Genomic DNA, 25835 nt, shown 5'->3' with positions numbered 1-25835 from the left:
TAAATGGTCAAAGGATATGAATAGACAATTTTCAGATGATGAAATTGAAACTATTACCACTCACATGAAAGTGTTCCAAATCACTATTGATCAGAGAAATGTAAATTAAGATAACTCTGAGATACCACTACATACCTGTCAGATTGGCTAAAATGACAGGAAAAAATAATGATGAATATTGGAAGGGATGCGGGAAAACTGGGACACTGATGCATTATTGGTGGAATTGTGAACAAATCCAACATTCTGGAGAGCAATCTGGAATTATGCCCAAAAAGTTATCAAACTGTGCATACCCTTTGATCCAACAGTGCTACTACTGGGCTTATACCCCAAAGAGATACTAAAGAAGGGAAAGGGACCTGTATGTGCCAAAATGTTTGTGGCAGCCCTGTTTGTAGTGGCTAGAAACTGGAAAATGAATGGATGCCCATCAATTGAAGAATGGTTGGGTAAATTGTGGTATATGAACATTATGGAATATTATTGTTCTATAAGAAATGACCAGCAGAATGAATACAGAGAGGACTGGCGAGACTTACATGAACTGATGCTAAGTGAAATGAGCAGAACCAGGAGATCATTATATACCTCAACAACGATACTGTTTGAAGATGTATTCTGATGGAAGTGGATCTCTTCAATAAAGAGAACTAATTCAGTTTCAATTGATCAATGATGGACAGAAGCAGCTACACCCAAAGAAAGAACACTGGGAAATGAATGCAAACTGTTTGCATTTTTGTTTTTCTTCCTGGGTTATTTCTACCTTCTGAATCCAATTCTCCCTGTGCAACAAGAGATCTGTTCGATTCTGCACACATATATTGTATCTAGGATATACTGCAATGTATTTAACATATATAGGACTGCTTGCCATCTGGGGGAGGGGGTGGAGGGAGGGAGGGGAAAAATAGGAACAGAAGTGAGTGCAAGGGATAATGTTATAAAAAATTACCCTGGCATGGGGTCTGTCAATAAAAAGTTATTATTAAAAAAACCAAAAAACAAACAAACAAAAAAAACAAATAGTCCATATGAACATTTGGAGTAGTTTCTCAAATTCTGCATATCTCTGTGCAAAATTTTCTGTGGGCTAAATTCAATTCTGCTTTGCTCATAGAACACAGCATCTTCTCTATGAGGGCATGCCATGCTGGGCAGTTCTGTGCTAACGTGTTTCCTAAGGAATCTGTAACATCCACAAAAACAAAAAGTTACTTCATCTTTTTGTTTATTTAAAATTTTTTTTTCTCTTTTTGTTTATTCACTTCTGGCTCTGTTTTATATAATATATAATTGAGAAAAATGACTATCTCTTTATTTTTATTATTGAACTGAATGGAAAAAATAGATACTCATAAAAATTTATCACAAGAACTCAAATTCCTTAATTATAAGAGACATGCTACACTAGATAGAAGTAAGGAATAGTTTTCCCCTCCCCCCCGGCCCTAGGACCAAAATGATTTCCAAGAAAAAGGATCTTGTTTTTTATGCTTCTGAAAAGTACTTTACATTTTGTTATTTAAATAAATTATATTTTGAAAATCATTCTTAATACACTATTTGATAAAGGTATACCTTTCATGCTTATTTCTCATTGATGAAAGAATGTAGAGATTGTAATGCTGCCTTGTTTTTTTTTTTTTTCTTTTTACCAAGATGCTTTGTTTTTCTCTTAGCTGTTGCATATTGTTTCCCTACATAGTTAGCATTTTATAAATCAGAAAGGTGAATTGTTTTGTCTCTTCCCCAAGATCAAAGATTGCATTAATGGCAGAACAAAGGATATAACTTTAGTAACTTTTGTCTATTGATCTTTTCCCAGATACTTATGATTCTTAAGTAAGATTATATTATAATACATATACTACTTTCTATTAAAAATTGGTAATGTTATCCATAATGGGTCATAAGACTTCATAGATAAATCCTTATTAAATGACTTGAGTCTTTTAGTTCCATTGAAATTTAAATTACTTAAATTCTTCAGATCCTTTTAATTCCTTGATGGTTCATTGTTGTTATTTTGAATAGATCAATCATTCTCCCTGCCTTTTTTTTTAATGAAAAAATAACCTGTGAATATGAGATGATTGATTTCCCTATTTTGTCTTTTCTTGATATTGTACTTATTTATCTTTCTTATGCTTTTATTGAGTATTTCCAAATCAAGTAATCTGCTTTCTTTTGTTTCATTAATTTATTTGCTTTTTGAATTACTTAGTTTTCTTTTGTTGAATATTTATCTTTTGTCATTGATTATTAGCCTGTTTTATAAGTTGTTTGATCTGAAGTTGCAGGTATGGATCTATTTACCTTTGAATTATATTATTCAATCCCAGCTCTGATTTCCTATTACTCCTTTGCTCTTCCTTCATATTCGAAGGTTTTCCTCTTGATTACTTGCAAAATTTGTTGCTTATTAATAGAAATATTCAATTTAACTGCTATGTATATCTTAAACTTTTTCATGTGGGGATATAGTTTTTGGGTAGTGGTCTATGAGTTCCCTCAATTTGTTGTCTTGTCTGTATTCAGAAATTCTAGAAAGTTTTCTGCTATTGTTTCCTATGTTAGTGATTAAAAATGATTCTAAAATATGAAAAATTTTATGAATTGCAATTATTTAACAAAAAAGTATTTTCCTAACAATTAGAGCATATAAACATAGTATTTATTTTTAATTATCAATGTTTATATATTATCTATGTTGGATTGATAAATATATCCTCATGTAATTGTTTTTTTAGACAAAATTGAAGAAGCACAGAAAGAACTTAATGAGGCTGAAGATTCACAAAAAGGTGAGTCTAGTTCACAAAAAGGTGAGCACAGAAGAAATAATGAGTGGATTGCACAGCCATTTTTTAAAAGTTTGTCCCTGAAACTGAAAATGGACAGACCTTAAAATCACTTAATGATAACCAAAATGCAGGTTTATACTTCTTGGGATGTTGCACAGATTTGAAAATATTGCCATCTAATTTGAAAAATTAGTTTTAGAAATCAGCTCTTATTTAATAACAGTCAACGGCTTTGAAAACCCTCACAATTAGAACTGATCCTGATCATTGGGAATAGGAACCGGCTTTCCTTTCACTTGTATTTATATCCCTAGTGCTTTCACTTAAGAAGCACCTGATAAATGCTTATTAGTGGTATAAGACTGGGAGAAACAAATTTATTTCATGTATTATTAGCATTCATAATTTGATCACATGAGATAGGCTAATTGTTTTATTTGTTAGGTCATACATTTCTATGGTGATGTCATTTATTCCACTTTTTTTGCATCCTTTTTCAGTTGGCTTATGCCTACCATAGCCTTTCTATTGCCTTTTGGGTATTGTTTGGCTTCTGCAGTCTCTTAATGTGTAGGTGCAACATCACCAAAAAAATCTTGGTGATGAATAGATGATTTGTTTGAGACATTTGAGGCTATTCAAAAGCGAATAGGCAATTCAGAGGCAAATTAAGAGTATTCTTCTGTTTCATTCTGCCTGGTTGATTATCTACCTGTAATGTTTGTACCATATATAAATATATATATATATGAATGAATGGACTCCACACATTTCCACCCAACTTGTATTTTAATTTAGATAACCAATGTTCAACTTTTAGTTTTTCCTTGCATTCATAATTAGGTTAAATTCTTTAAATTATTTTAGAGCTTATTTTGTAAGTCCTGTGTTTTTCTGGCCTTGATATTCCATGAATGTGATGTAGACTGAAAGCCAGGGCACATGGAGAACTTTTTCATCTTATAGAATATTCTTGCATTTGGACTCTATAATGTATTCTCCATTATTCTTATTACATATTCTTTTTCTTCTGGTTCTGTTCTCTTCACTTTGGGTCAAATCCTATAAATCTCAATTTTTCTGAAACTATCCCTTCAATCATTTCTTGGAATTCATAGACTGTCTTTTGTTCAGACATTTCTCAATTGAGAAGCAATCCCTTAGTCTCTGGTTCTTTGCCACAAGAAAAAGAGCTGCTATAAAAGTTTTTATGCATTTGGGTTGTTCTTCTCTTGCATTGATCTAATGTTCAGTAGTGATAATATGGGGTCAAGGAGTATATATAATTTTGTAATGTACTTCCAAATTGATTTCCAGAATGTCAGCCAAGTTTTCTTGCTGTTTTCTACTGAACTTTATTTTTTTTAAAGTGTGAAATTAGTTTTTTTGTCATAAAATTATTTTTTAAATGAGTAATAGCAACTTTTTTGTTTTCATTGTTCAGATGAGTCAGACACTGGAGTTATTTTTTAAGTAGTTATTTTTCATTTGTGTATATTTAGTAGGTGGAGAAGGCAATATAAACAATAAGGACATATATGTATATGCAGGTCTGAATTTGGGGAAGCACATTCTGGAAAGCTGTACATATCAATAGTTTTGTCAAACAAGATTAATCAAAGAGAGCAAATTAGAAGTGAAGTGGGAACTGTGGACAAGTAAAAGGCAGCAGTCAGGAAAGGAGTGCCAAGTAGATTCAGGCCTAATTCCTTTAAAGTGGCAGAAAGGACCAGATTAGGTTATAAATCCCTCTCTATTTTCTTCCACATTATTGTTTAGATCTTTGTAATATGTGGTTCAGCATATGTAGTTAATTATAATGTTATTTTGTTATTTATTATGCTACTGTACTATTTTATAGCACATTAATGGATATAGTAGGAAAATTAGAGATTTTAAAAGCCAAATTTAGCGAAAAGCAAATATCAGAAATATAGCATTGGAATATTTAAAGAAAAAAAATGGGGATTTTATTTAGATTAATAAATAATTGAGTCTTTTGTTAAGTTCCAGTCTCTTCTTAGGAATCTCTAATTATAATATTCATTCATTCATTCATTCATTCATTTATTTTGGCAAGAGGCATTTGGGATAAAATGACTTGCCTAGGATCACCCAGCTTACTAGCAGATGTCTGAGGCTAGATTTGAACTTAGGTGCTTCTGAACCAAGGTCCAATGCTCTCTCTCCACAGCATCACCTACTTGCTTCTAATTGTAATATTTATTTTGTAATTTTATTTTTGTAATATTTTGTAAAAATTTATTTTGTGATATTAAAACCACTTAATTTTCTAAAACTCTTTTCACCCTATATTATTCATACTATAACATTTGGTATAAATGTCAGTACTTTTCTTGAGTAGGAAAGTGTAGAGGGCTGAAACTATTGAATTCAATGCATTGAGGTCAGGATTGCCATGCGCTTGAGACTAACTACTGAGTGAACGATACTCTATGGGCATATGCTTGGAAAATGGTCCTTTCCACTATCCATGCTGGCTCAATGATTTGGTGTATAGAGGATTGTAGGAAGGACTAGGGGGGGTGGAGAAAGATGAGCGAGGGACACACTCTTGGCGGTAGAGGAGGGGGAAGGCGGTCGGGTTGATTCTTCTTCCATCCTGTTCAATCCTGTGTCTGGGGACCAAGAATAAAGACTAAGGACTTTTGCTTATCCTGACTCCTGCTGATTCTGGGGTGTCCTGGGTGCTAGCGCGGTTGTCACAGGAAAGAGTAACCAGTCGGGCAGCCTCAATACCCAGGGCTTAAAGTACCTTCTGCCAAACAAAGGACAGAGTTCAATCAGCAACCCTGACCTAGTACCCCTGCCCTATCTCTCCCCCAAATCACTCTACAAGAACATCAGCAACAGTAGACCAGAATTTTCCTACTCGAGACTCTATGCCTGTGGAGTGGGTTCTAGCTGCAGCATCTCTCCCTGCTAATAGGAATGATCAACGTACCTCACTCTCATCCAGCAAAAATACCACTTGGTGACTGTGTACTTTTATTTTTGATTGTTCTTAATATGCTTATAGTTAACAATGCCTATTCACTAAAGATCCATTGTATTGCCACTTCTGTGTGTGGCTAAGGTAGAGTGAAAATGGTTATAGAATTTCAAGTGGGAGGTTGAAGGAATATCAACATTGGATGCTGAAATCCTTCAGTATACTGACTGGATTTTTGGAGGAAAGGAAAACCTGTCTTTCTGAAGTCTCTCTCAGTGACATCATGAGTGTCTAAAGATTAAATTATTAGCTCTATGCCAGTGACTCCCAAATCTATATATCTAACCCTGTTAACTTCCTTGAGTTTTGATCTTTCATCAGTTGCCTTTCAGCCATTTCAAACTGGATATTCTGGGAAGACCTCAAACTCAGTTTGTCTAACATTGGAAGTCTTTTTCTTCCTATCCAAACTTACCCTTTGTTTTCTTTTTGTTAAATTAAAAAAAAATTTTTTAAGCTTTTTAACTTTCAAAAGACATGCACGGATAATTTTTCAACATTAATCCTTGTAAAACTTTGTGTTCCAATTTCCCTCCCTCCTTCTGCCCCCTGTTCCCCTAGATAGAAAGTAGTCCAATATATGTTAAATATGGTAAAAATATATCATAAATTCAATATGCACATATGTATTTTTACAATTATCTTGCTGTTCAAGAAAAATCAAATCAAAAAGGAAAAGAAAAGAGAGAACATAAAATGCAAACAACAAAAAGAGTGAAAATGCTATGTTATGATCCACATAGTTGTTACTGTATACAATGATTTCCTAGTTCTGCTCATTTCACTTAGTATCAGTTCCTGTAAGTCTCTCCAGGCCTTTCTGAAATTATTCTGCTGATCATTTCTTATAGAACACTAATATTCCATAATATGCATATGCCACAACTTATTCAGCCATTCTCCAAGTGATGAACATCCACTCATTTTCCAAGTTCTTGCCACTACAAAAAGGGCTGCCACACACATTTTTGCACATGTGGGTCCCTTTCTTTCCTTTAAGATGCTGAATCAAAGGGCATGCAGTTTGATAGCCATTTGGGCACAGTTCCAAATTGTTCTCCAAAATGGTTGGATTACTTTACAACTTCACCAACAATGTATTAGTGTCCCAGTTTTCCCACATCCTCTCCAACATTCGGAAGCATTATCTTTTCCTGTCATCTTAGCCAAATTGAGAGGTATGTAGTGCTACTTGAGTTGTCTTAATTTGTATTTCTCTAATCAATAATGATTTAGAGCACTTTTTCATATGACTAGAAATGGTTTTAATTTCTTCATCTGAAAAATGTTCATATCCTTTGAGTATTTATATTGATAAATATAGTGAGAATGGCTTGAGTTCTTATAAATTTGAGTCAGTTCTCTATAATTTTAGAAATGAGGTCTTTATCAGAACCTAAGAATGTAAAAATGTTTTCTCAGTTTATTGCTTCTCTTATCTTGTCTCCATTAGTTTTACTGGTACAAAAAACCTTTTAATTTAATATCAAAATTATCTATTTTTTGTTTAGTAATGATTTCCAGTTCTTTGTTGGCCACAAATTCCTTCCACACATCTGAGAGGTAAACTATATAAGTTTGTTCTTCTGATTTGCTCATATCATTACTCTTTATGTCTAAATCATGAACCCATTTTGACTTTATCTTGGTATAGGGTGTTAGGTATGGGTCTATGCCTGGTTTCTGCTATACAGGTTTCCAATTTTCCCAGAAGTTTTTGTCAAATAGTGAGTTTTTAATCCCAAAAGCTGGGTTTTTGTGTTTGTCAAACACTAGATTAATATACTCATTGGCCATTTTGTCCTGTGAACCTAAGCTGTTTCACTGATCAACTACAATATTTCTTAGCCAGTACCAAATGGTTTTAATGACCGCTACTTTGTAATATAGTTCTAGACCAGGCAAAGGTAGGCCACTTTCATCTGCATTTTTTTTTCATTAATTCCCTTGAAATCCTTGACCTTTTATTTTTCCAGATGAACTTTGTTATTATTTTTTCTAGATCTGTAAAATAATTTCTTGAAAGTTTGATTGGTGTGACACTTAATAAGTAGATTAATTTAGATAGTATTGTCATTTTCATTATATTAGCTGAGTCTACCCATGAGCATTTGATATTTTTGCAAGGGATTAGATATGACTTTATTTGTGTGGAAAGTGTTGTATAATTGTGTTCATATAATTCCTGACTTTGCCTTGACAGGTAGACTCCCAAATATTTTATGTTATTTACAGTTATTTTAAATAGAATTTCTCTTTGTATCTTTTGCTACTGGACTTTGTTGGTAACATATAGAAATGCTGATGATTTATGTGGATTTATTTTGCATACTGTAACTTTGCTAAAACTGTTAAGTTATTCCTAGTAGTTTTTTAGTTGATTCTCTAGGGTTCTCTAAGTATACCATCATATGATCTGCAGAGAGTGATAATTTTGTTTTCTCATGACCTACTCTAATTCCTTTAATTTCTTTTTCTTCACTTATTGCCAAAACTAACATTTCTTTGTTTTTTCCTTTTTTTTTTTTTTTTTTTTTTTGGCTGAAGCAATTGGGGTTAAGTGACTTTCCAGGGACACACAGGAAATGGTAATGTCTGAGATTAGATTTGAACTCAGGTCCTTCTAACTTCAGAGATGGTGCTCTATCCACTGCGCCACCTAGCTGCCCCTCAAAACTAACATTTCTAATACAATATTGAATAGTAATTGTGATTTATACAATTATCTTGCAATGCAATTAATTAAATACTAAGCATTTATTTTTGTATATAACCTTGTTTTCACCTTTGATCTTGTTGGGAATAGTTCAAGTTTGTCCCTATTATACACGATGCTTGATGATGGTTTTAAATAGATGCTAATGATCATTTTAAGGAAAAGTCTATTTATTCCTATGCTTTTGTGTTTTTAATAGGAATGGGTGTTGAATTTTATCAAATGCTCTTTCTGCATCTATTGAGATAATCATATGATTTTTGATAGTTTGGTTATTGATATAGTCAATTATGCTAATAGTTTTCCTAATATTGAACCATCCCTGTGTTCCTGCTATAAATCCTATTTGGCCATAATGTATTATCCTAGAGATGACTTTCTGCAATCTCTTTGCTAATATTTTATTTAAGAATTTTGCATCAATATTTATTAGGAAAATTGGTCTATAGTTTTCTATCTGTTTTCACTCTACCTGGTTTAGATATCAGCACCATATCTGTGTCATAAAAGGAATTTGGTAGGACTTCTTCTTTCCCTTTTTTTCCACATAGTATGTATTGTGTTGGAATTAATTGTTGTTCAAATGTTTGGTAGAATTCATATATAAATCCATCTGGCCCAGTAGATTTTTTCTTAGTTTAGTAATAGCTTGTTCTATTTCTTTTTCTAAAAATGGGTCTATTTAAGTAATTTATTTCCTCTAATGTTAATCTGGGCAATCTATATTTTTGTAGGTATTCTTCCATTTCACTTAGATTATCATATTTATTGACATATTGTTGGACAAAATAACTCCTAATTATTGCTCTAATTTCTTCTTCATTGGTGGAAAGCTCTCCCTTTTCATTTTTGAGACTAATAATTTGATTTTCTTCTTTCCTTTTTTCTAATCAAATTAACTAAAAGTTTATCTTTTTTTCATAAAACCAACTTTTAGTTTTATTTATTCAATAGTTTTCTTTTAATTTTGTTAATTTCCTTTTATTTTCAGAATTTCAAATTTGGTATTTAATTGGGAGTTCTTTTTCTAATTTTTTTTAGTTGCAAGCCCAATTCATTGATTTTCTCTTTCTCTATTTTATGAAAATAAACATCTTGTGATATAAAATTTCCTCTAATAACTGCTTTGGCTGCATCCTACAAATTTTGGTATGTTGTCCCATTGTTGTCATTCTCTTGGATGAAATTATTGATTGTGTCTATGATTTGTTGTTTCACCCATTCAATCTTTAGAATTAAATTGTTTAGATTCCAATTAATTTTGGTCTATTTTTCCCTGGCCTTTTATTGCATATAATTTTTATTGTATCATGACCTGAGAAAAATGAATTTACAATTTCTGTTTTTCTGCATTTGATTTTGAGGTTTTTATGGACTAATGCATGGCCAGTTTGTATAGGTTCCATGTATTGCTGAGAAAAAAGGTATATGCCTTTCTGCCTTCATTCAGTTTTCTCCAAAGGTCTATCATCCCTAGTTTTTCTAGGATTTTATTTACCACCTTAACTTCTTCTTTTTTTTTTTTTTTAATTTATTTTGTGGTTCATTTTTTCTGCTTCTGAGAAAGCAAGGCTGAGATCCCCCACTAGTATAGTTTTGCTGCTTGATTCTTCTTGCATCTCTCTTTACTTCTCCTTTAGGAATTTGGATATGTACCACTTGGTGCATATGTATTTAGTATTGATGTTACTTTATTCTATGTATCTTTAAGTAGGATGTAGTTTTCTTCCTTATCCCTTTTAATTAGATCTAGTTTTGCTTTTGCTAGATCTGACAGCAGGATTGTTACCCTTGCTTTTTTTTTTTTTTTTTTAACCTCAGCTGAAGCATAATTGATTCTGCTCCAGCCTTTTACCTTTATTCTAAATGTATCAGTGTAATATTCTCTCTAAAATGTAATATTCTCTGTTGAGGTTTCTTGGGGTCTCTGGAGGCAGCCTTTGTTTCAGTAGTCACCACAAATGCAGCCCAAGTCCAAATCCTTTATTGTCTCTTTCCAAGTCTTGTCTCCTTTCCTGCGGCCTGCTTAGCTTTCCTATAGTCCAGATCCTTTATTATCTACTTCATGGGGCTGGGCAGCTTTCTGGAGAGCCTTTCAGTCTGTACTTGGTTCCAAGAGCTTCAGCTCCCACCTGCCTTCTCTGGCTTCTGAGGCAGCCCAAGTCCAAATCCTTTGTTGTCTCTTTCCAAGTCTTGTCTCCTTTGCTGCGGCCTGCTTAGCTTTCCTATAGTCCAGATCCTTTATTATCTACTTCCTGGGGCTGGGCAGCTTTCTGGAGAGCCTTTCAGTCTGTACTTGGTTCCAAGAGCTTCAGCTCCCACCTGCCTTCTCTGGCTTCTGAGGCTCCTGGCTTATATGCCCCACACTGAGTACAAACCAATCATTATATCACTAGGAAACCATTATTTGTTGTAGGATTAAATCATTGCTAAACTGGATTTAACCATTGTCTCCTCAATTCCACTTAGTACCTTTTTTCAAGTTCTGGCCCATAACATATCAGTCTACTTTAAATGAGTTTCTTGTAAACAATAAATTGTAGGATTCTGGCTTTTAATACATTCTCCTATCTGTTTTCATTTTATGAGGGATTTCGTCCCATTCACAGGTAAAATTACTGTCTCTGTATTTCCTACCATCTTGTTTATCCCCTGTTATATTTTTCTCTTCCCTTTCCCCCCTTTCCCTCCTCCTCAATATTTTGTCATTGATTACCCTCTCCCTTAAACAGCCCTCTTTTGCAACCCTTCTCTTTTTTGATACCTTTCCCCTTTTATTAACCTGCCCCATTCTTTTCCCTCTTCCCCTCCTACTTCCCTCTAAAGTGACACAAGCTTTTCTTGAAGCTAAATGTGTGCTATATTCTCTCTTTGAGCCAAATTTGATGAAAGATACACACAATGCTCACTCCCCCTCCCTTCTTTCTCTCAGTTACAATAGATCTTTTCCTCATTTTAACTCAACTTTCCTCTTTTTCCAGTAGAATCATCATTTCTCCTCTAATTTCTTTTTAAAATCATCATAGTAAAATCAAATTATACTTATACCCTCTAAGTATACCCATAACAGAGATATAGATCTCAGGATTTAAACATAGAATCTTCCCATATAGGGATATAAGCTTTTTAACTTTTAAAAGAAAGTTATTCTTTGTTTCCTTTTTTTTAACCTTTTTTTTTTTTTTGCTTTTCTTGAAGTACTTTATTTGAAGATCAAATTTTCTATTCAGCCTTTGGTCTTTTCATCAGAAATAGATGAAATTCACCTATTTTATTGAGTCCATCTTTTCCCCTCAAAGATGATGCTCAGTTTTGCTGGATATTTGATTCTTGGCCACAATCCAAGTTCCTTTGCATTTTGGAATATCAAATTCCTTGCCCTTCAGTCTTGTAAAGTAGAAGCTGTTAGGTCCTGGATAACCCTGATTTTGTGGCTCTTTGATATTTGAATTGTTTCCTCCTGGCTGTTTGCAGTATTTTCTCTTTGATTTGATAATTCTGAAACTTCGCTACAATGTTCCTTAGAATTTTCATCTTGGGGTCTCTTTTAGGAGAAAATAGGTGAATTCTTTCAATGGCTATTTTATCCTATGGTTCTAGGCGATCCAGACAGTTTTTCTTGATGATTTCCTGAAAGATGATGTCTAGACTCCTTTTTTTCATCATGATTTTCAGGAAGCCCAATAATTCTTGAGATTGTCTTTCCTAGATGTATTTTCCAGGTTGGTTAATACAATGAGGTATTTTACATTTTCTCTTATTTTTTCATTTTTGTTTTGTTTTGTTTGACAGATTCTTGAAGTCTCATTCATTCATTCACTCCCATTTGCTCAATTCTAGTTTTTAATGAATCATTTTCTTTAGTCAACTTTTTTATCTCCTTTTGCATTTGGCCAATTGAACTTTTACATGAAGTGTTTTGTTTGTTGCATTTTTTTTTTTTTTTTTTACATTTCACAGTTTTTGTTTTTCAATCAATTGGTTTCTTTTTCATGTTCATTTTGTAAGCAGTTATATGCTTTTTCCATTTCATCAAGTTCATTTTTTAAAGGAGTTTTCTTCAGCTAATCTCTGGTTTTTCTTTTCCATACCCTCTTGCAAAGATGTCTTTTCCTTTCCTTATTTTTCTTCTAATCTCTTTTAATATCCTTTTTGAATACTTCCAAGAGAGCCTTGTGAAATGGAGACCAACTCATATCACTCTTTGGGGTGCTGATTTATCTTTAGGATTCTCAGGGTGTGAGGTTTGTTCTTCTTTCCCCATAAAAGCTATCTATTGTCAAAGTTCACTTTGGTTTTTTTGCTCATTTTTTTTGAAAAACATTGAGGTCTGCTCTTAAGATAAAGGAGCCAGCACTTTAATTTGCCCTGGGGCTGTTCTCCTGACTGACTTCCTGAGGCTGGTGTGGCCAGATGCTGCATTCTTCTGGGGCCCAGTGGCTCACAATTTGCCCTTTTTTTGGGCTTTTGGGTGTCTTACAGCAAATCTGCTAATCACCAGCTTGCAGCCAGAACATAGTAGTCTAAGAGACTCACAGAACATTTCCAGGTATGTGAATCTGCAACACTTTGATTCCCTGCCCCTGCTCCCTGCACTGTGGCCTGGGTATGGCAGCCTCTCCCCCTGCCTGATTGAAACAGACTTTTCCTGAAGTTCTTCCACAGTATCTTCTTCTGGAAATTTATTGTACCCCAAATATTTGTGGGTTCTTTCACTCCAAAGCCTCCAATTTAGAGGCTGCTAATTTGAGGAAAGTTTGGAGGTCACCCAGACACTTGTGTGCTCTCCACCATCTTGTCTCTGTCTTCTCCTCTTGTTTTATTTTTGAACCTTCCTATTTCTGTTGAAGGTACCATCATTCTTCCAGACGCTTAACTTTATAATCTCAGTGAGCTCATCACTTTCTTTTAGACTACACATCCAGTCATTTGTCAAATTTTTACACTTCCCCTGAGTTTTATCTTTCTCAGTTTTTTGACAGTGGCATTAGCAATCTTTAATATTAATCATTTTACAGTCATATTTTGATTTTTTTCTCATTAGTCTTATATACCCAGTCTATTATTAGGTCCTGTCAATTTTTCTTGCAGATTATTTTTTTTGCATTTGTCTTTTCATATTCCATTCTAGTCTCAGATCTCATTCCTTCTATCCATTACAATTTTAGCAACCTTCTGTTTTTTCCTTCTTATTGGTTTCCTGCCTTTTTCCCATTCATCTTTCAAATATAGCTATGTAATTTTTCCAGTTTAACATTCTCATTAGATCACTACTGTACTACAAACAAAATCATTAAGGAGTTTCTTATTGAGAACTCTGAATAAATATAAACATTTTATCCTAGTATGTCTTCATTGTCTGCTTCTAGATTGTGTTTCCAAATTTTTTGAACAAATCTTATTCATTCAAATTGAACCATTCTCTTGTCACATATCTTCATGATATTCTGTTCCATCTCTATTGCTCTGCACATATCATCTCCCATGATTAGAATGTATCTGTTTCCTGTCATCTCTGCCATTTCAAGCACCTTCTAGTTTTTCCCTTCTAATATTTCCCAGAGTATTTTGGACTCGAATCAAAGTTATTTGGACAAATGTCTTATGTTTGTTCATTCCAATTTCAACTGATAGTATCAGAATTAGGTTTTAATGTATTTGTGGGTTGAGGGCAGTGTCACTAGCTATCCTGCGGGTAAGATAGAATTGAGAGAGGAACCAGATATGCCTTTCTTTTAGGAAACAAATTCTTTGGTCTTAATTATTATTAGTTCATTGTTTAAATGGATATGTTTTGAAAAGTCCTAAAATTAAGGTGTGACTCATAGTAGATAGTACTGTGGATTTATAATCTGAGGGTGACAAAGAGGCAATTTAATGTTATTTAAATATCTTTTATGACTTTAAAAGGTGTGTTGTCAAGTTTAAGAATTTTTGTAAGCTTAGAAATACCAGCAATCTAAAAATCGTTTCTACTTGGTGGAAATTTCCTTAATGATAGTCTGTACCTACATAATGATAGCAATAATAATAACAATATTAATAATAGCTGACATTTATATTGTATTTTATAATTTACAAAGAATTTTCCATATATTCTTATTAATCATTTATATTGTATTTTATTTTATATTTTATATTGTATTTTATAATTTACAAAGAATTTTCCATATATTCTTATAATCCTTAAAATCTCTGTGAAGCAAAATTTTACAGATGAGGAAGTGATAGTTGAGTTAAATAATTCTTGCAATGTGTTTATTTTGAAAAATATTATTTGTACAGATGAATCTTTAGCTATTCCACAATCAGTTTTTTCCTTTTCAAATATTTAATTTTATTTCTTTTGTTTTCCTTTTCTGTTCTTGTATATCTCCTTTTCAGTTCCTATGATGATGTTTCCTCATCCAACATAATCGATTTTTAGCTAAACATAATTGAAGTTGGTATTATTTCTTTTGGACTAGAAACAAACAGAAACGTTCAATATTTGTTAAATTTTAATGACTCTTGGAGCTAATAATAATGGAGTCTATATAGGATGAGATAGCAAAAAACAATTGTTTTTATTTTATTATTTTTACATTATTTTATTATATTCATGTCCCCAGGTTTATTAAAAAAGAGAGAGTGGGTGTTGTAATAATGTCTGAGATAGATAGCTCTGACAGTTTAAAACAAAGATAGAAAGCTTTATTTTATCAGTTTTATATTGGATTTATGGATGAATGACAAGAAAGAAAACTCAAATAAATTTATTGAACCTTTTCTGTTTTTCACATCATTGTTCTCTTCAGTATCAATCACCTATATGATTATGAATAAGAAGAGTCCATTGTTCAAGATTTATATCTATTTTCCTTCTCATATCAGTGTTAGCAGGAAAATAAAACCAATATAATAACTAGGTATCTATAAGGTGCCTAAAAGTTTGATGCCCTTTCACAAGATCATTCATAGAAGAAAGAAGTTAGTAGGTAAATAGACTTTACAAGATGAAGTTGAACTTGGGAGAAGATGAGAATGAATATTTTTAAGTTCTCATGAAGATGGAACAACTAAATGGATTGGAGAGAAGTGGTGAAAAAATAAGAAGGGAAAGAAGAAATTAAAACAATAAATAAAACATGAATTAAGTTTGATATCACCAAATTTTGATAGTTATTACTATTTCTATAATCCAAGAGGATTTTGGTGAGATTTGTATCATAAACACAGGTTTTGAATACCCCCAAAAAGACCAATTGTGACAATGTCAATAACTATTAACCCATTTGCCTATTGTTATGAGAGTGATTTATGTAAATATTAAGGTCATCCTTAGAGAAAATATAAGTAGACTTCTACATGAAATTTTTTATGGAAAATTTGCTATGAAATTGTTTAAACTATATTAAAGAATGTCCAGAGAAATAATCTGTAAAGTAGAAATACACACACACACACACACACACACACACACACACACATATAATATATATATATACATATATATGTATGTAAATATCTTTTATTAGAATTAAGTGAGTCAGAGAACAAAGAAATTTCCTACAGCTATTTTTAAAAAAATATTAAAAAAAAATATCTTTCCTTTTTCTGTTATACATTTTAATAGTTTTTTATTTTCAAAATATGTGCACAGTTTTCAACATATACCCTTGCAAAATCTTGTGTTCCAAATTTTTCTTCTTTGCTTACCTTGTCCCCTCTCCTAGACTGCAAGTAATCCAATATATGTTAAAAATGTACAGTACTTCTACACATATTTTCACATTTATCATGCTACACAATAAAAATCAGATTAAAAAGAAAAAAAACAAATGAGAAACAAAACAAAAAGCAAGCAAACACAACAAAAAAGGTGAAAATACTATGTAGTTACCCACATTCAGTTCCCAGAGTTCTCTTTCTAGATGCCAATGGCTTTCTCCATCCCAAGTCTATTGTAAGTGGCCTGAATCATCCCACTGTTAAAAAGAATCACGTCCATCAGAATTCATTTAAAAATGAAATAGCTTTTATTTCTTCATCTGAAAATCTATTCATATGCTTTGACTATTTATTAATCAGAAAATAGCTTGTATTTTTATAAATTTGAATCAATTCTCCATATATTTTAGAAATGAGACTTTTATCAGAACCCTTGGATATAAAGATTTTTATCCAGTTTTCTGCTTCCTTTCTAATCCTGTCTGCATTCATTTTTGTTTGTCCAAAATTTTAAAATTTTAATCAAAATTATCCATTTTGCATTTTGTCATGTTCTAGTTCTTTGGCCATAAATTCCTTCCTTCTCTTCTGAGAGGTAGACTATCCTTTATTCTCCTAATTTGCTTATAGTATCACTCTTTATGTCTTAATCATGAACCCATTTTAATCTTATCTTGGTATAGGGTGTCAGATGATGGTTAATGCCTAATTTCTGCTTTAGTAAAACAAAATTGGCAGTAGTTCTGATTTTATCGTAATTTTTATCAAACAGTGAATTCATATCCCAGAATCTGGGGTCTTTGGGTTATCAAACACTAGATTACTGCAGTCATTAACTATTGTGTCTGGTGAACCTAACCTGTTCCATTGATTAACTGTTCTATTTCTTTAGTCAGTACCAAATGGTTTTCATGACTGCTGCTTTGTAATATAGTTTTAGGTCTGGTACAGCTAAGCCACCTTCATTTGCATCTTTTTTTTTAAATTAATTCCATTGAAATTATTGATCTTTTTTTCCTCCAGATGAACTTTGTTATTATTTTTTCTAGCTCTTTAAAGTAATTTGTTGGCAGTTTGGATGGGATTGGATAAGTAGATTAATTTAGCTAGAATTGATGTTTTTATTACATTAGCTCAGGCTACCCATGAGCACTTGACTTTCCTTCAGTTGTTTAAATCTGACTTTATTTGTGTGGAAAGTGTTTTGTAATTGTGTTCTTATAATTCCTGACTTTGTCTTGGTGGGTAGACTCCCCAACTATAATTATTTTAAATGGAGTTTCTCTTTGTATCTCTTGCTGTTGGACTTTGTTGGTAACATATAGAAATACTGTTGATTTATGTGGATATATTTTGTATCCTGCAACTTTGCTAAAGTTATTGTTTCTAGTAATTTTTTAGTCGATTCTCTAAGCATACCATCATATGATCTGTAGAGAATCATAATTTTGTTTCCTCATTACCTATTCTAATTGTTTTTATTTCTTTTTCTTCTCTTATTGCTAAAGCTAACATTTCTAAAACAATATTGTATTGTAATGATGATAATGGGCAATCTTGTTTCACCCCTGATCTTATTGGGAATGGTTCTAATTTATCCCCATTACATGTAATACTTGTTGATGTTAGGAAAATTCCATTTGTTCCTATATTCTCTGGTATTTTTAATAGAAATGGGTGTTGGATTGTATCAAATGCTTTTTTTCTGCATCTATTGAGCCAATCACCTGATTTCTGCTAGTTTGGTTATTGGCGTAGTCAATTATATTAATTGGTTTCCTAATATTGAACCAGCTCTGCATTCCTAGTATAAATCATACTTAGTTGTGGTGTATCATCCTGATAATAAATTTCTGTAATCTCTTTGCTAATATTTTATTTAAAATTTTTGCATCGATATCCATTAAAGAAATTTCATTGAATATCCATCTTTTTTCCAAAAGATAATGCTTAATTTTGCTGGATAGCTATTATTGGATATAGCCCAATGTCCTTTGTATTCTGAAATATCATATTCCAAGACCTTTGATCCTTTAAAGTAGAAGCTGCTAGATCCTTAGTAATCCAGATTATGGCTTCTTGATATTTGAATTGTTTCTTTCTGGCTGCCTGCAGTATTTTCTCCTTAATCTAATAATTCTGGAATTTAACTACAAAATTCTTTGGAGTTTTCATTTTGGGGTCTCTTTCAGGAAGTAATTGATGGATTCTTTCTTTCATTGGCTATTTTCTCTGGTTCTAGAATGTCAGGGCAGTTTTCCTTGGAGATTTTTTGAAAGAGGTTGTCTAATGAATTTTTTTTCATTGTGGTTTTCAGGTAGTCTAGCAATTCTTAGATTGCCTTTCCTGGATCTATTTTGCCGGGCAGTTGTTTTTCTGATGGGATATTATACATTTCCTTTGATTTTTTTTTTTCCTTTTTTGGTTTTGTTTGACTAATTCTTGATGTCTCATTGAGTCATTCCTTCCATTTGTTCATTTCAATTTTTTAGTGAATCATTTTATTCCCTTAGCTTTTTAATATCCTTTTGCATTTGACCAGTTGAACTTTTAAATGAGTTGTTATATTCAACTGGATTTTTTTCCCCATTTCACAAATTCTATTTTTCAAGGTGGTATTTTCTTTTTTACATTTCACCAAAACTATTTTTTAAGGAATTGTTTTGTTCAGACAGTTTCTGTGTTTACTTTTCCAATCCTCTGATTTTCTTTTCACATTTTTCTTCTAACTTTCTTTTAAGATTCTTTTTGAATTCTTCCAAGAGAGCCTGAGTTGAAGATGGTACAGGGCCAGAACTCTGGAAGAAGTATACTTGAAACAAGGATACTTACAACAAGGTGTTTACTCAGTGGAATTGATGGGATAATGATTCTCCAGTTTACATATACTTAGTACTTAGTATGGTGATGTAATAGTTCTACAGCTGATATAATTATAATAGGATATTTAAGGTCTGAGAGAACTGGGGACAGAGTCAGATTGAGTCAGACTATAATAGAGTCAGACTACTAGAGGAGACTGTGTCAGACTGAGACTGTGACAAACTGAGAATGACTCAGACTGTGACAGACACAGACTGTGAAGGAGACAGACTGTGAGACTCAGAGTGAAGAGAGTGTTAGAGTGCATATACTCTAGCTCGATCTCAGACTTGAGACTCAAGAATAAAGACTTTAGACTCTATTCCTGTCCATCCTTGTGATGACTATACTGCTGAGACCAAGGCCCATCCAGAGTTCCTCCAGAAAGCTAGCCTGCATATTAATTTTGGAGCCCAAGCATAAGGACCTACACTCAGCAGTTCAACTGACATGATCGTAAGTTCAGTGGAGAAGTCCCTGTGACTAGGAAATAGGGTGAGTAAACTTGTCACTTTCGTTTTTTTTTTTACTGAAATGAGGCAAATACTAAGAAAAGAGCTTTCTCCACCCCAAGGGAAGTGTGTAGAAAGCATAGTTAGGTTAATAAAGAAGCAAGGTTTGTTGGTAATTTGGGAACAGATGATTGGACTCTTAGATACATTAGAATGCACATTTCCTTGATTCTCTAAGGAAGAAACATTAGAGCCAGAGAAGTGGAAATTAGTGGGAGAGCAACTATTTGAATATTACGAAGATAATGGTTCTGATTAATTCCTGAGGAAACATACTATATATACAACATAATATAATTGGGTTTAAGGAATCCCACAAGTTTTAAAATAAGGAAAAAAGGAGAAAGAGCAAGAGGGGATGGTACTTACAAAGCACTGAAAAGCATGAAGAATTGGACAAAAAAGGAGTTTAGTACAGTACTGGTGAAATTAAGGAGTGTGGTGCTTCTCAGCAGGAACCCTTAGGTCATTACCCATCTCCTGAGCCTTCCCCCACAATTTTGCATATCATTTCACCCTTTGAGGCTTCATGTGAAGACATTTTGTTTTTAGTGTCCTCAGGGTTTGAGGTCTGTTCTTTCCCATCTTCATAATAACTATCTATGGTCAGAGCTTTTTATTTTTAAAGATTGGGGTCTGCTCTTAGGACAAAGAATAGATTATCCCAAGATTCTTCTACAGGTGACAGGGGCTTCATGCTGCTCTTGAGCTGATGCTGCTGGCTTCCTTCCTGTATTGGATAGGTATGGCCAAGTCCTGTTTATTACGCTGGAGTTCAGGGGCTCACTCTTGGCCTTCTCTACTTGCATTGGAGGTCTCACAGCTAGTCTGCTAATCCACTGGCTTCTGAACTGGGGCAGAGTAGCCAAGGTTGGTGTATTTTGGCTAAGAGCCTCCCGCTAGATCCCCCTGCTTGGAGGCTTTTCCACCCTGGGCCTCCCTACAGGGTGCCTATGTTGGGCCAACTCCCCTCCCTGCCCAATTGTGACAGATCTTTCTTGAAGTTCTTCTAAAATATCTTATGCTGGAAATTTGTTAATACTCCAAATATTTGTGGGTTCTGTCATTTCAAAATCTGTTCAAAAATGCTTGATCTGGTGTTGATCTGAGAGAATCCAGAAAGAGTTCAAAGAGCTCTTCTTGGCTCTGCCCTCTGTTATATCTTTATGTGTTTTGATTTGTCAGTAGTGTTCAGATTTTTATCAGTTATTTCTATTTTATTAATCCCAAGTAAGACCATAGCAACTTCTATGTCAGTTTTAACCAGTATTAAATTTTAGTATTTTCAAGAATTTGTAATATTGATTTTTGGGATAGTCCTCTCCTGAGCCTACAAATTCTTCATCATTAAGAAGATATTTAGAAATAAAATCTTAGGAAATAATTTCCTCCGAGCTAATCTTAATGATTGACTTTCAACAAACTCCAAGTATTGTCTTCAAAGCTATGTTTCTAATATTATAGTAGGATTGCAGATCACATATAATGACTTTGTGATACATCATTTCTTTTGTAATAATATTTCCTATAATGAATTACAATCTGGTTTATAAGTTGAACTTGTGAGGTAATATTGATATATGAGAAGTTAATTTTTTAAAATCCTGATAATTTAATCCCATTTCCTTATGTTAAACTTTATGCTTAAGTTAATCAGTAGAATTATTTTACCATCTTTAATTAAGTCAGTGGCTTTTAATATTTATTTTGCAGAAAATAAAAGTAGTAATCTATAATATATGTTCCTGAAGAGCAAGATCTAAGGCTTTTTTTGTTTTTCACTTTGCTCTTAGCACAGTACTTGGCACATAGGAGGCAGTGATAATAAATGCTGCTTAACTAAGTTGACTAAAAGTTAAAAAAAAATTTTTTTGATGGAATAATCAAGAGAATTTCAAGTGAATCATATGTGCCCTTTTAAGCAATGATTAAACCTAACCATGAGTTTACTATATTGTAATAAAGGCAAATGGCACTTTTTGTATATCCACAGTATCTAAAGGCATATAACATTTTCTACATGCCAAAGCTTTCATTTTGTGATACCCAGTAGCTGGTATTGGTATATGCGAAACCATGTCACTGTGTTTTTCTTTTGCTTAAACCTCAGTATGCTTGCTTATTTGTAGATTGGGGGCATAATTTGGCAATCATGCTAAATTCAGTTTTATCAGTATTATACTTTTCTATAGAGATGACACAAAAATAAAACTGACAAGCATTCGTTAAGCATTTAAATATGGAAGGAACCAGCATCTGAGGACAGTGGGAAAGAGTTCTTTCAGAAGTTGTGATTTGAGGTGAGTCTTAAGGGATTCTAAGATTTAGAAATAAAGAATAATAGTAATGATAGTATTAGAGACAAGGCAATCTAAAGGCTGGAGTGTAGAGCAGGTATAGTTGGATTCTACAGAACACACTCCTGTAGAGCAATCATTTGGATAGAAGAAGAACCAAGAGAGAACAAAGTCATGAAAAGCTGAAAATTACCAAATATCCAAGGGAGGAAGTGATCCTCAGTGTCAGATCTAAGAGAGAGGCCAATAAGAATGACAAGTGAGAAAAAAGTCATTAGATTAGAAAAATGAGAGATGATTGACAGCTGAAGAGAGCAATTTCAGTAAAATAATGAAATTGAAGCTTGATTGCAAAGGGCTTAGAAGTATAAGAAAGGAAAGGCAATGGAGGCAGAGAAAATACATAATTTTTTCAAAGTGTTTAACTGAAAAAGGACAGAAGCCCTATATTTTTATGGTAAGTAAGGAGGCACCATTGGACAGAGAGAAATTGAAAATTAAAAGAAAGTCATAGTTGGGTCATTCTGCTGAAAAAGATGGAAAGAGAAGAGGACCTGAAGGTACATAAAAAGTTGATCTTTATAGAAAAAAAAAAGCCATCTCTTCACTAGAAATTAGATTGAAGAAAAAAGAGTAGAATTTGAAATGAATAGTAAGAATGAGGAGGAGAGAAGGCTTACAATAAATTTATCTTTTTTTCTTTTCCCAGTAAAATATAAGTTTTAATATAATTTTTAACTATGATTTTGGGAATTTGAAAAAGCTGCTATCAAGAATGGTGGTGAATTATGGATGAAATTTGTAGTGGACATGGTACAGTTGTAGGACTTGCTATCAAACTGAGTAAGAATAAACAGAAATATAATAAATATTTATAATAAATATATTTATGTATATGTATATGTATATATGTATACATATATGTATATATATATATAAAATAAAAATATTCCTGGGAATAAATCTAGGACTGTGACTTGGTAAGTGTGACTCAAGGAAGAGATATGGCAATATTTTCAATATTTTAACAATTAAAGTTTTTAATCAGCAAAAATATTATCTCCCTTCTATTCTCTATTGAGAATGGAAGAAAAATAAAACTCCTAGTACAAATATGTATAAGCAAGTAAAATGAATTTTCACATTTTCCTCATCTAAAAAAAATAGTTTTTTTACTGTGCTCTGAGACTTTCACCTCTCAAGAAGTGGGTAGCTTGTTTCATTTGTCCTCTAAAATCATAGTTGTTCACTACATTGATTAGAGTTCCTAATTCTTTCAAGGTTACTTGTCTTTTATGTATTTTTTCCTTGTTTTATTTACTATGCATTAATTTATACAAATCCTCTTCCAGGCCATATGTCTTATTAATAGGATTTTTTATGATTTCCAGTGATGATAGCATTCAAAAGGGGATGCGTGTATCATCTAATATTATAATGCAAACAATTTTATCCTAGTTTAGTTCTTATGATTATTCATGTTCTTTTCATTTCGAATCTCTGGGTGTACATTTCATAATTTCTGTGAAGCCCTGATCTTTTTTATTAGGAATTTTAGAATACTTCTATAATTTGTTTCCTTGGAAGATTATATTCAGTTTTGCTGGTAAGATATTCTTGGTCATAGATGACTATTATATTCCAGTTTCTCCCTGCCCTACCTTTTTTAATGACAGCCGCTAAATTTTGTGTGATCCTTTCTTTGACTTCTCAGTATTTGAACCTTCTTTTTTCCTTTGTCTGGAACTTCTTTGGCTATAATGTTCTTAGAATTCATTTTGGAGCCTATTTCAAGAGGTACCTGGTAGATTCTGTATTCATTTTGCCTTCTTATTAAGAGCTCTGACAGTTTTCTTTTAAGATTCTTGAAATATGATGTTGAGAGGGGTGGAACCAAGATGTCAAAGTCAGGGAGTTTCCTAAGCTTTCCCCAAATCCTATCCAGACAACATTAAAATAATGCCTCAAAATGAATTCTAGAGTGGCAGAACCAATATAGGAGTGAAATAATTTTCCAACCCAGGACAATTTAGGAGGTTGGCCAAAAAAAAAAAAAAAGTCTGTCTCATTGAAATGAGAGTGGAACACAAGCCAGTATAGACTTTCCCTAGCATAAGCCAGCTTTGAGGACCCTACATCAGGGATCCAGTAGTGGCTCAGAGCAAGCCAGCAGCAGGTCTCAGTGTCAACTAAATTGACATCAGTACCTTCTGGAGGTGTTGAATGTTTGATCAGAAGGAAATTACAGGAAATCATTTCCTGGCACTAGCCATAGAATCTGTTGCATTGGCCATAATGGTTCTAGGTCACAGTCCTAGGGGCAGGGATGAGGATGAGCAGAACTAGCAGTTTCACAGTGAAAAAGAGTGTTTGTGTTTGTATACAGTCCAGAGCACATGCCAGGAAAGCATTAACCACACTTCTCTTTAGATTATACCACTTGGAAGTACTGAAACTTTTAGACTCTCTAGAACTAGCAGAGCCAAAAACCTGAAGCTCAGGAACAGAGTCTAACTTTAATTAACATAAAGTTAAAAGTCAAGAAAAAGACTGGAAAAATGAACAAATATCAAAAAAGAATTGACAATAGAAAGTTACTATGGTGACATGGAATATCAAAATACAAACTCAGAAGAAGACAGTGAGATCAAAGCACCTACATCCAAAGCCTCAAAACAAAATGTGACTTCATCACCCTGAAAGAGTTCAAAAGGATTTTAAAAACCAAATAAAAGAGACTGAGGAAAAATGGGAAGAATGAGTCAACAGCTTGGTAAAGGAGATACACTAAAAAAAAAAAATGAAAAAAATAATACTTTAAAAAACAAAATAGGCCAAATGTCAAAAGAGACACAAACTCCATTGAAGAGAAGAATTCCTTAAAAAGCAGAATTGAGCAAATGGAAAAAGAGGCAAAAAAATTTGCTGAATTAAAGAACTACTTCAAAAGTAGAATTGGCCTAATGACAAAGGAGGCACAAAAGTTCACTAAAAAAATTAATTCCATAAAAATTAGAACTTGGCAAGTGAAAGCTAATGACTCATGAGATGTCAAGAAACAATAAAACAAAATAAAAAAGAAAAAAAATAGAAGAAAATGTGAATTATTTCATCAGAAAAACAACTGACTTGGAAAATTGATCAAGGAGAGTTAATTTAAGAATTACTGGACTACCTGAAAAAAAAAAAAGAGCCCAGACATCATATTTCAAGAAATTATATTTTGTTTTTTTTAATTAAAATAAATATAAAATTAGAAAAAGATAGAAAAATAAAATAAAAAAGCAAAACAAAACAAAACAGAACATCATGGAGGATTCAAAATATGTAGAAATCTCCATTTCAAGAAAGCATATAATAATAGAAGAGATTATATTCATGAATATCTGTCTTGTCTTTGCTTCCTTGTAGATTATTGTACACTTTTTATTTTATCCCCCCTTCTTATCTCCTCTCTTTCCCCAAGAAGACTACAGCTAAGCACAAATATATTTATATATACATTTATCTATCTATTCCTATCTACCCACTCACTTATATACATATATCTATATACATACATACATACACCTACATAATACATACTTACATATACTCTTATATACACATACACATATAATATATACACATATGCCTATATAATATATATTCACACACACTTACACAATGTATATATAATATGTATACATTTACTCATATATAAACATGCATCTAAAAATGTTAATATGGCTAACATATAATGTAGATTTCTCTTTTGATTAACTATTGTTTGATTGTCTAAGATGAATAATTACTAGCCCTACTTTTTTCTAATAAATTATTGATCCTTATGTAGTATTTTGTATATCTCTTATTTCCTATCCCTGATAAGTCTTCTACTTTAATTCTGCTCCTTAACTTGCCCTGTAATTACTT

At 32.7% G+C, this 25835-nt stretch overlaps 1 protein-coding gene across 1 annotated transcript in view; it reads left to right on the top strand.

Moving 5' to 3' along the window:
- Positions 1-25835, top strand: part of HIVEP1 (HIVEP zinc finger 1) — a 184455-nt gene that overhangs the window by 83219 nt on the left and 75401 nt on the right. The window contains exon 2 of the mRNA XM_051974025.1: positions 2757-2810. Coding sequence (XP_051829985.1) covers positions 2757-2810 — 54 coding nt within the window. The remainder of the gene's footprint in view (positions 1-2756; positions 2811-25835) is intronic.

This window comes from Antechinus flavipes, chromosome 1 (assembly GCF_016432865.1).
Source record: "Antechinus flavipes isolate AdamAnt ecotype Samford, QLD, Australia chromosome 1, AdamAnt_v2, whole genome shotgun sequence".
In the NCBI taxonomy this organism is placed as follows: domain Eukaryota; kingdom Metazoa; phylum Chordata; class Mammalia; order Dasyuromorphia; family Dasyuridae; genus Antechinus; species Antechinus flavipes.
This window is presented reverse-complemented; position numbering and strand designations above follow the sequence as displayed.